At 41.4% G+C, this 12,500-nt stretch overlaps 1 protein-coding gene across 2 annotated transcripts in view; it reads left to right on the top strand.

Moving 5' to 3' along the window:
* Positions 1-12,500, top strand: part of adamts9 (ADAM metallopeptidase with thrombospondin type 1 motif, 9) — a 62,101-nt gene that overhangs the window by 30,209 nt on the left and 19,392 nt on the right. For both annotated transcript variants that reach the window (XR_001810053.3, XM_017451071.3), the window contains exons 25-29: positions 510-677; positions 1,995-2,267; positions 3,411-3,572; positions 3,851-4,018; positions 11,509-11,676. Coding sequence is in view for 1 of the 2 variants with exons in the window: in XM_017451071.3 (XP_017306560.1) it covers positions 510-677; positions 1,995-2,267; positions 3,411-3,572; positions 3,851-4,018; positions 11,509-11,676 (939 nt within the window). In the remaining variant the exon portion in view is untranslated. The remainder of the gene's footprint in view (positions 1-509; positions 678-1,994; positions 2,268-3,410; positions 3,573-3,850; positions 4,019-11,508; positions 11,677-12,500) is intronic.

The following is a 12,500-nucleotide window of genomic DNA, read 5'->3' as shown; positions in this document are numbered from 1 at the left end:
ACGCGGAATAAATATTGCCCTATTTACCTCCTGAGAAACAGAGCCTTGTACTTTTTATCCGTTTATAGTTCCATATAATGTTGTGCAAAACATATCAGTCCCTGCGATCACTTACATAAATAAATGCTCCCGCATCAGCCTCGTTACTGAATAAACTCCTCTGTCCTGAAAAAGCGCTGACACTGGAGACTCCTTACAGATCACCATATCAACGATCACACGTTCTTTAATCGAGCACCTCCGCCATACAAGCCCCTGTGAATGAGCTGAAACGATAATGATAACATATTAGAACGAGCTCATTAATATTCATATAAACCTTGATCAGCAACTTCCGACCAATCAGAATCGAGAGGTGACGTTAAACCTCCTTAGCTGTTATTTACTATAGCTACTACGTGCTTGCATGTCTAACTTGGAACGTACTGTATGCATGAAGGGATTTGTGTGTGTGTGTGTGTGTGTGTGTGTGTTTGATCTAAGCGTTTGTGTCTTTCATTACGCCACAGTGTAGCGCCACCTGCGGGAAGGGAATACGGATGCGCTATGTCAGCTGTCGTGACACTCAGGGCGGCGTGGCGGAGGATTCATGGTGTGCTCATCTCCCCAAACCTCCCGCTACGGACGTGTGCTCCGTGTTGGCGTGTGGTCAGTGGAAGGTTCTGGAATGGTCTCAGGTATGACAACGACAACGTCTTCTACCGTACTTGAAGTAGAGGCTGAGGGGGAGTTGGGGTGGACGGGACTTTTCACAGAGTGATTTAGGCCTGCACTAAACACTATCATAACATTATATCGCTACATATCGTTATTTTTGCATTTAATGCCGGGGAACGCCCACAAAGCGTCAATAGGCTGTCTCAATCGAGTGCACTGGAACGTTCTCTCCCTAAAAAACACCAGAAATATATCATCCTGCCTGGTGGTGATAAATACCGGTGGGGACGTTTTACAACGCAAGTGTGTAGTCGTATCGCTGGAAATCGAGTCATCGGCGTCCCAATGTGTAGCCAGCCAGGGTCCTTACCAGTACCCGTACACCCATTCACCACCTAGGCAGCTGATTGAGACTCACCCGGAGGTTCGTCTGTTTGTCTGGAAACAATACAGTACGACGGGATGATCTGGTATGACGGTACCGTACGAGTTCAGGGAATTTATGCTGCTGTTTGCAGTTCTGTGCTTTAGCTGCTGACACGAACTCAACATCCTTACAAGGCAGTGTTATCGGTGTGATTAGTCACACGAACCTGCTTATATCACTTCTAAGTCGACAGGGCAGCTTCACTTCTACGTTGATCGGCTGCAGTCGGGGCATTTGAACGAGAGGAAGGGAGGTAGCTGGAGTGTATATGTGATTGTATAGGGAACGAACGTCTTCCTGGAGAACTACGCTAAGTATCGCTGACGTAAATAACACACAGACCCTCCTCTGGCCTCTCTGCATATGGCTGCTCGTGTGCGTGTGTGTGTGTGTGTGTGTGTGTGTGTGTGTGTGAGTGGGCGTATCAGCACGACTCTCTTGATGGGAAACATCTGTAAACACAGCGCACACACACACACACACATAGACAGAGCACACAGGCCTACAACCAGTTCATTGCCACAAAACTTTCTAATGATTCAGCACGGCCTCTAGGGCCTGAAGAGTGCTGGCGTGAGCGAAATAAACCCTAATAAGTAAACATCATGAAGCTAAAGTTAATTACACACATTTTAAAGACATAATCAGGTGTCGCTTCTCAAAGAACCGATACCCCCACCACCACCGCCCAGATGAATGTGTGTGTATGTACATATGTGTGTGAATGTCTGTATATATGGACAAAAATGAATAATAAAAGCGCCGATTCGATCCGATATGAATTTATTTACCTTTTACTATATAGCTAGGTCTTAAGCTACTTATCTGAACTCAGAACAGAGCAGAGCTTGACATTTTCTACCGAGATGGCCGTCTCTATACCGATTCGATGTGGTCTCTGTGTCCACAGTGCTCTGTTTCCTGCGGTCAGGGTAAAGCTGCTCGTCAGGTTCTCTGCGTGAACTTCAGCGATCAGGTGGTGGACGTGAGCGAGTGTGACGCGGACGATCGGCCGGCGACGGAGCAGGAGTGCGCCATGCCCCAGTGCCCGTCTCGGCCCGGTGACCACGCCCCCTTCCCTCCTAACCAAGACGCCCGTAAAAAAGCCGCACCCGCTGGGAGGGCGGATCGACTCCGGGGGGCGCGTCCGCAGTCGCAGTGGCGGTTCGGACCGTGGGGAGCGGTGAGTATCACACGGAGATAAGGTTCTGCGTAAAGCTTCGATACGTCACCGACAATCTGAGCGGAAAAGAGTCCGATTCGATTTAGGGGATAACGTTTTAGCGTCGGAGGAGGACACGTCCGTAGAACATTTCTCCTGGACGGTAGCAGGTCGGTGGACGCTTTACTCGCAGACTGCGAATCATCAGCGTTTCCTCTTTACAGATAAAGACCATTGTGTCCCTAATGAGTCTTGACATTTCGATCTATAAATACATCCGTGGAAGGTATTTATAGAAGCCAAAAATAGCTTCTGCTCTTTCAAGTCGTCCTTGTCTGAAAGGATGCTGCGAGCACCGGATTTAGAAATATTATTTTTGGTTTCGGGGGGTGTTTCTGGTGTATATCACACACACACACACACGCACACGTATATGCATCGTTATAATCTCTTCCTTACGACCACAAAGTGGATGTTAATGTTAATAGACCAGATACATTCAAAAGCGTCTGGAGAACTATTCTTGTCCTTTTTGGTGGTTCTAATCCACCCTGAAATGCATCGATGAGATAAAACGGCTATCCTAAGCTTATAAACATTGCCCGTCCTGCCTGAACCAGGACGTTTGCACTATTTCGTGACGACAAGCCGAGACGGATATTATTCAGCTACGTATTCTTCCTCGATATTCAGCTGTGAGATATGTCTGAACTGTCGGACTGCTGTGTTTGTATAACAGTAAAACGTTACCAACAGGCGTGTACTCTGTGTAATCTCCTCATTAACAGGGTTTTAGCTTGATAGTATTACTAGTATATAGTATATACCAGCGTGACGTTGGGATTTTGATGCACTTCCGTAGGCCGCTTCGAACGAGCGTGTCCGATAAATACCGTAAACGCGAATGAATCGCAGTCCACGTCGGCTGGATCACATGACAGTCAGCTGTGGTTTTACATCCACACTACAGCGCAGAAAAACCTTAGGGTTAAGCTTAGGGTTAGACTCAGGATTAGAAAATGTAGAATGTAGAAAGCTCTTCCTGCTCGCATACGTGCAATGTATACGTTACACATGTCTGAAATGCCACAAAAACAAGCAGGTGTTTGTGATGGGGTGTGTGTGTGTGTGTGTGTGCTGACGTTTCTGTCTTGGTCTCCTCAGTGCTCGAGCACGTGTGCCGGAGGATTCCAGAGGCGGGCGGTTGTGTGCCAGGATGAGAACGGTTACCCGGCTAACAGCTGCGACGAGAGCGTTCGACCTGCGGAACAGCGCGGCTGTGAGTCTGGACCGTGTCCACAGTGGGTGTACGGCAACTGGGGCAAGGTACGACACACACACACACACACACACACACACTTGTGAGAAACTGACTAGTAAGCTGTTATCCTTTTTGGCTGGTATTCAAACATAAAAGCATTTTTTTTTTTTTCCATATGGGTCAAATTTCAATGCTTCTGATTGGCTGTGGTGAGACGTAAGCGCCAGAACATTAAGAAACGTGTTGAAATTACGGTTGTAGAAATGCTGGTCTTCCTGGAAGGTCACGTGACCAGATTGAGAACGCGCTAAACCGTTATTCCTCTTTCCCTGTGTGTCTGTAGTGTTCGAAACCCTGTGGCGGTGGAGTAAAGACGCGCCTCGTGGTCTGTCAGCGTCCCAGCGGCGAACGCTTTAGCGATCAGAGCTGCGAGATTCTGGACAAACCGCCTGACCGAGAGCAGTGCAACATGCAGCCGTGCTCCCACTGGAGAGCCGAACCGTGGAGCTCGGTACGCCCGTAATAACACTCCTCCCTCTGTCCGTCCTGTCTTTCACCCGTCCTAACCCCAAACACACGCTGAGCTCTCGCTAAAGTTCAATACAAAAAGGGAACAGAACGAGAGTGTGGTATTTACAGTACGTGTCCGAATCGCTGCTTAGCCCGTGACGACTGCTTCTTACACACACGCCAAAGTAATCCGAGGTTGAAGTTTTGTAGCTAGCTTTTTTTTAAATTTATTATGTAAGATTTTGAAAAACGCGTATAGCGCATTACATCATTACTCATTCTCTTAGAACATTATACACCTTGTTATGTAGCGTATTTGCAGTTCTTGTTTGTAGATCTGTTGGATTTTGTATATGAGGACTTTTCATCATATGCAAAAAAAAAAAAGAAGAACCAGGGGAAAAAAAATTGTATAGAAGTCGTTTGCTGAATTTATCTGGTCATATTCCTGTATTAGTTTTTTTTCCCACAATCCTAAAGTGAGACGGATCGAATACAGCGGTATTTCAGAAATTATCTGCGCCACACCCACATGTAGTGAATACAGCAATTACTTGGCTGCATTAGCAGATTCTTAGTGCTTTTTTAGTGTTCAAACATTCTTGCTGTTTCTGGAAATGTTGCTTTTTAGTGTGAAGCGTTTAGGGGTCCAAGCACCAAAGGTGCAGGAGCCCGAAAAGGATAAGTGTGCCTCACACCTCCAGGGTCGAGGGTACGATTCCCACCGTGGCTCCCGGTGTGTCTCCCTGTGCTTCGTCGGTTTCCTCCGGGTACTCCGGTTTCCTCCCCCAGTCCGAAGACATGCATGATATGTCCAAAAAGTGTCCGTAGTGTATGAATGTGTATGTGCCCTGTGATGGATTGGCACCCGTCCAGGGTGTACCCCGCCTTGTGCCCCATGCTCCCTGGGATAGGCTCCAGGTTCCACGCGACCCTGAAGGATAAGCGGTACAGAAAATGGATGGATGGATATTATATTATATTATATTATATTACACATGCCATGGAAGGCTGTTTCGGTACATAGAAGAGTTCACATTCTTTTTATGAAATCTGGCACACTGCTTTGGCATGGTCCAGAAAGTCTTCTCACCAGCGTTCAGGTGTGCACCTTGATAATTAAAATACAAATTACCCTTCGGAAAATGAAAACATCCATCACACGCATTCTAGATGTTTTTAAAATGAGCATGGAACGAAACAAAAAGCATCGCACCAGTCCATCACACAGTGCTTGGACCCTTTAATCGCTGTTCGTGGATATATACATTTTTAAAACGTCTTTTAAATGCTTTCGTTCAGTTGAAATCTGAATCGTTAATCGAAATGCCCTTTCTATCCTGCTTGATTTCGATTACCGGCGGCTCATTTGAACTGTAATTCGGTAGCTATCCAATACGTCTGCATTTGCACTGTACATCGAACACGTCGAATTAACAACCGTTTTCAAACTAATTTTCCGAAGTAATGCAACGTAAGAATATTCGAATGAATAAATAAAGCGCTAACAAGCTGTAATGTTACTAAATAAATGCTGTACTCGCTATTTATAGCTTATCAGTTATGAACTTAATCTCGAATTCGTGAGCAAGCATCCGTCTGGTGTGGGTTTACAGTGAAATCTGACTGTATTAGTATATATCATATCACACACTGTAAAAGTCTACGGCACATTTCACAAGCGGTGCTTAAGATGAAAATACTGATATCTTTATTTCTGTATTATCTCCTGTATTTGATTGTAAACGGTCCGATCGCCATGTCTGGACTTTCCGCTCACGACCATACCTCAGTTCGCCATTCAACTCTGAATCTCATAATGGTGCTTTCACAAAACAAGGGACACTTCACCCTGCTATTGTTTTTTTTTTTTTTTTTTTTAATTATTATTCATATTTCTTTTTTTTTCATGTTTTCATATTTATTTTTGTATATTACAAGCATCACATATTAAGCAGATAGATTTCTGGTTATATATCGAATTCGTACATAGCGGTCGTATATACTATATTATATAGTTTATAAAGGTTTCTTTTGATCGTAGCGCAGTTTTTTGTTTTTTTACATGTCAAAAAAACACATTTTTGCTGTTGTTGTTGTTGTTGTTGTTGTTGTTGTTGTTGTTGCAGTTCCCCAAAGATTAGTTTTATGCTCCGGAGGATTTATTCTTTTTCTTGGCCAGTGATAAGCGTCTACCTCATGATCATTTACACGAGCTCGGAACACTTTCCCAGGCTTTTCGTAATTTCCTTTAAAGGAACGGTTCAAATTTGGGGAAAATTCGTTTTCGCCTCATTTTTTAAATTGTTTTTACACACTGCGAAAATGCATCGAATTAGCCAAGCTATGGTTTGTGTCTAAATTCTGCCTCTTTTAGAATTTGTACGGAATTGATGTAGCGCTAAAGATCCTTGTTGTGAAAAGGGTTCATGCTAGTAGCGATGAACGAAAGTTTTTATCCACGTCCATCATGTCATTTTACCGATCTTTGATCTGTTCGAACTATTCTTTTTTTTTTTTTTTTTTTTTTCTTCCCCTCCATAAAATGCTGTATTAAGATAATTACCTCTGGTATTCTCCAGCCCTAGACTGCTTGTTCTGAAAAAAATCTTCTTGAAAAAGTTGTACATAATGATGTAGATGAACATATTATAACCTGAACGCGTGAAGCAATATTTGTGCCGTTTCTGCCATTTAGGATTACAGTTTATTGGATCTTCATTGACATTCATTGGATCTTCAGTTTTAATGCTAACCAATAGCAACTTCATCATCAGCTGAAGTCAATTCTATGACTTCGATATTGTCGTATAATATGAACATGAGATGCGTTGCCAGATGTCAAATTTCTGGTGTTTTTCCTCATATTGTCAGTTGAAAAGTTACAAACTTGATGGCAGTAATACACAATGTTGTGTCAGGTGAAATCTCTGTTTATTTATGTAAGTATTTGTATTTATTTCTGCTGCTCAGTGTATTAAATCTATTGTCCGTATTTAATATGTATACACAAAGGCTTTACGTATTTGTTTGGGGTTTTTTTGTGTCGTTTTTTTTTCTATGTCGGAAACTCCTTTAAAGATATTTTTATACAACATATACGTAGGTATCAACGTAAGACTGGTGTAGATCATAGCATGTCTATAACGTGTTGAATTATTATATAATGTTGAATTATTATTATTATTATTATTATTATAATTATTATTACAAAACTGTCTATTAAAAATACAATGCTGAAGATGTCAATGGATTAAAGCATGCTTGCAGTTCTTGTAGAGACACGTCTTTATTGAAAGCTACGCTAGCACTTGTGATCGATCGGCGCTGTAAAAGGTGTGGTTCAAGGTCCTAAAAAGGCTTGAAATTCCCAGGCTCCAATTATCTGGAGCCTCTATTCATCAAAAATGACTCGAGCAATGGAGAATCATTTTCAAACTGCCCTAATTCCAAGCGAGGGGATTTGTACGGCCAGTCTGCTTCCGAATGGAGCACAATGCCGGTGTGGCGCTGACAGTCACTCCAACGAACACTGTGCTAGAACAATGGCGGGGGTCAGCTGAGGTCACGTGGGGTCAGAGGTGACCTTTGATCCGGACGCGGGCCCCTTCCCGTGCTTTCTCACGTGTAATCAGCGTGGATGCACTTCTCAGAAAATGCTTTATGCGCTCTATGGGAAAAAGAGCTCTCGGTTGTCGGAGGCCCCTGCGCTCATGTTTGTCGCCGTTCCTATCGGATCACAGTGTGAACTCAAATTTCCCTTGGACTGATGGACTTTGTTTTTGTTTTTGTTTGTTTATTTTTTCCATTTTTGTCCGTTAGAGGCGAATAAACCTGAGAATCTTACCTCAAAATGCAAAATTTCTTCGAATTCACTGTATCCTAAAGATTTGTATGGCCTGGATTGTTTTCCATCCCTTGTACACTACTGTATATGCAGCTTATTGAACCGAACCTTAAAGCTATTACGCACAAAACACTGAGCAGGGCATGGAGGCCAAGCGTACAGTACATGTGTGCGCTGGCGTGTAGATGAAAGGAAGTGTAAGGTACTTTGACCTGATGTTTAATATATAATAGTAATCTGTGCAGGCTAAAATGCCTACATTTAAAAAGATGAATACTGATCTGGCAACCTTCCATGCAAAAAAAATACCACCTTAAAATACTTCACAGGAAGAAAACTCTTGCTATAACAAGCACCAGATGATGCAGTAAATTCTACTCACGTGCCGTTTTTATATAACGCTACATAAAAGCTACATAAGCCCTTCATGACAACTGACATAAACGTGTTACTACAAGTTGTTGTAAAGAATACTTCTGTCCATCCCACTAGAGTCTTTTGGGGATTTTTGGTTGACATAACCCTAACCCTAACCCTAACCCTAGCCCGATGTACTTTCGAACATTATAACAGCTGACTTAGTGACTCTTAATAGACATACAAGTCCACTGAGTTGTAATATTATCTCACCTTGACATATAGATTGACAAAAAGTCTTTATGACAACTGACACTTGTTGGACTAAACATGAATAAGTCTTTATGTAGCTTTATGTCAGTTTCTGTCGATCATCACCCTTTAAAATCTTAATTGTTATCTCTTTTATGTTACCTTGTCTTTACCTTGATGTCTCTATGACAGACTGATTCCTGTTGGAATAAACCTTTATAAATGTTTATGTAGCTTTATGTCAGTTATGTCATGGCCTTTGACTACACAAACCACCCTTAAGTAAAAGTGTACCAGCTGTTATTAGCGTACGTCATGCGCGTATGTCTTTTCTCCATTTTCATGCTGACATAACGCTCTCGGTCTTGTGAGATCATGGTTGACATAAGGTCGACACTTTCCATGCATTCGAACATTATAATAAGTGACACTGTAACTCAGGTTAATTGGAAAATGTATGCATGTATGTATGTATGTATGTATGTATTTATTTATTTATTTTCCCATGCACTGAGCGTCAAAATTAGTTGTCATGACGTTCATGTGTTATGTCATCTTGACATAAAGACTGACAAAAAAATTCTTCGTCACTTGTTGGACTAAACACGAATAAACCTTTATGTAGCTTTATGTCAGTTTTTATGTCAATCATCACCCGTTAAATGCCACCCTTATTTAAAGTGTTATCTCTTTTACGTTACCTTCATTACCAGACTCTGTTATGTCAAGTTGACATAACGTCTGAATCCTTCTGAGTCGATTTTGATTGACGTTAGGTAATAACACTTGACTTGTGCGTTATGTCAACTTGATATAAACGATTGATACGGGAAAAAAAAAAAAAACTCTTTATGTCAGCTGACACGTGTTGGAATAAACCTTTGTAAATGTTTATAAAGCTTTACGTCAGTTTATGTCAATCATCAAGGGCTTACGAAGTGTTACCGCTATTAGTGATAATGAGCACGCTGTCTCGTAGAATACTTTTTCGGATAGGTTTTTTGAAGTTGACATAACATGCCGGTCATGAAGGGCTTATGAACACCACGCTTAAGTAAAGTAGAGTATTACCTCTGTTATTAGCGTATGTCACGAGCCTTCATTGGAAGTCCTAGTTAGTGAGTTCACTCGCAAAAATGGTGCTAAAATGGAATTTTTTCAGGGTATAAATACCGCCAGTGTGATCAAACCTTCAGTAATCCATCGTTAAATAACCTTTAAAAACTCCTTTATAGTCCTTCGTTGGACTTTAAGGATGAATGTTTCATCTATAAGGATTGTCGGTCCATCAGGGAAGAACGGAGGTTTTCTTTTTTCTTTTCTTTTTTCTTTTTTAAACACACACACACACACACACACACACACAAAATCTTCTGCATTTTGTCACACACACCAAACCAGGTATTTGCAATCGAAGCGTTCTTCCCACTGTTCTGAGAAAATAAAAAGATAGAAAAAAAATCGAATTCCAATTCCATTTTGATCATTTATAATGGAAAGTTTGGAAGAAAAAAGAAAAAAAAACTAATTATGAACTAATTGAACTAATTATGTCTGTTGTCTTTAAATATTCCCTGTATTATGCAGTCTCCTCATTTAAAAAAAAATGTAAAATGTTTTTTTTTTTTTTTAATTATTTAATTTAAAAAAAAAAAAACTGCATTATACAGTTAATTATGCATTATGCAGGAAATATTCACCGAGAAAAGCAACAGCGTTTTTTATAGTGAATGTACATGATATTGAATGTGTCTGTGGAATGGTGTATAATACGCACATCGGTAGCTGAGACTCTCTCTCTCTCACACACACACACACACACACACACACACACTCATTCGTGTATAATGCATTAAGGAGAGCAGGGCCAGATCTTATGCTGCTGTTAAACCCTTTGATGATGTGTATGGTGTATGATAAAGAAAGACTGCCAAGCTTTGTTAAAATAAATAAATAAATAAATAAATAAATAAATAAATAAATAAATAAATAAATAAAGATTTATTAGTAATAATCACAATGAAAGGTACACTACTGTGATTTCATGTCAAAGTAAAGATGTCACTTGTTTTTTTGTTTTTTTGTTGTTGTTTTTTTTTGGTAAAATGTATCTATATTTATTCATTCGACCTGCATGTACGTGCTTCATTGTAATCATCTGTGGAAAAATATGAAAATATATACGACTTCCAAAACCTCAAGCCTGCTTCTGTGCCCATTTCAAAACCACATCAAAGAGCGCGTTAAACAAGGACAGAACCAACATGACGCAGATACCTGCTCGGATCCGCCTCCGTGGAATCCAGAAACCCCCACCCCACCCACCCACCCACCCACCCAGCCCTCCTCTTCCTCCTCCTCCTCCTCCTCCTCCCCCCGCCATAAATTTGACCTCCATAAATAGGTCAGAGTTCATCCGGGTTCTTGCTCCCGCTGTGCGGTGCATTTGTAGACCTCGTAGACCTGTCGCATCGCATTCATCCACCATCAGAGCGGCGCCTTTGATTAGCTGCTGGGTCCGTAGGCTCTAAACGGCGATGTCACAGGAGGCGGGGATTACTACTCACCGTATTCACTGAACCTGGACCCTTTTAAAAAAGAAAGCTTGTTTCTTGTAGCCATGTTTTGTGGCTAACAAGCAATATTTTTCATCTAGAAGCAATACGAGACGGTGTCTAGACTTACCTTGAACACACAGTACATATCACTGCTTACAGGAGACTCTTCGAGTTTTCCATTTTACATTCGTTTTTTTTTCTCTTTCAGTTTTATTCTTTGGAAATATCTTCAGGATTTATAAAAGACTTGCTTCACATTTAACATCATCAACAGATGAGTCATCTGATACGTAATAATATGTGACGATTTCTCGAATCACCAAAACTGCTCTACCAAATCACAACCTCATTTTGTTTCTTGATTTAACATAATTCCATCCAAGAGCACAATTCTGACAGGTCACTCTATAAACATGACTAATTGCTTCCCTGCATGGCTTTCCTTCTCTCTCTCTCTCTCTCTCTTTTTCATCGTAGTGCCCCGCCTCCTGTGGGAAGGGCTTCAGACGCCGCAACGTGACCTGCGTCAGCCGCTCTGGCCAACCAACAGCCGAAGAGAACTGTCTGCACTTGCCCCGCCCCCGTAAGGAGAAGTCCTGCAAAGGTGGGAAGTGCCCCAAGTGGAAAACGAGCATCTGGGGAGAGGTAAAATTTCACACACACTCCATCACACTTACATACGGACAGCTCTTATGACATTTCCAGAATGTTTTTAGTGTGTTCACATGCAGTGGAGTGATACACAGTAGGCTATACACTCGTGGATTTGAATATGTCAATAGCATTAGAGTTGGATTTGCGTTTGTCTGGTGTAAATAGATAGCAGGCATTATAATTAGTCATTATAATATCTTTATATTAACAGCTGGTTAATTATTCATAAGGCTCTGGTATCCAATAGCAACTCATTGCATAATATTATCTATGTTATTGTATATATTGAGAAGCATAGCACAGGACTGTCGAATGCTTGAATGTGATTGGTCAGATGGTGTCGAGTAACTTTCTGTAACTGCAGCTCTGACATTTATTTTGACTTTATGGAAGGAGTCTCCAGTGTCAGCACATTTTGGATCAGTCAGAGGTAAAGCCGTAAATTTTTTTTTTACGTCTTCAGGATGAAGGGCTTTCCGGTTTCTTTACCACATGACCAGCTGAGTTGAGTTTTTTTTTTTTTCTCTTATTAACTTCAAAAAAGAAGCACGAACTCCTCTGTCCTGAAGACTTCCTCACGGTGAAAAAACGTCCAGCTTTAGATCAGACTGCTCAAAGCGCTCACACTGGAGACTCATTACATCAGTGATGTATACGATTACATCGCGCGTCAGCTGTACGAGTCTTTGTCTAAGATGTAACTATATAAATAATAATGGATTCAAGCGAGTGCATTAATCTAAACACACTACCGAAGAACTGTTAGAGCATGCTGTTATAGAAAATGAATCAACACCTGTTCTTCTGGCCAATCA

Source organism: Ictalurus punctatus, chromosome 21 (assembly GCF_001660625.3).
Source record: "Ictalurus punctatus breed USDA103 chromosome 21, Coco_2.0, whole genome shotgun sequence".
Classification (NCBI taxonomy): Eukaryota; Metazoa; Chordata; class Actinopteri; order Siluriformes; family Ictaluridae; genus Ictalurus; species Ictalurus punctatus.
The sequence above is the reverse complement of the archived record's forward strand: the minus strand, read 5'-3'. Positions and strand labels throughout refer to the sequence as shown.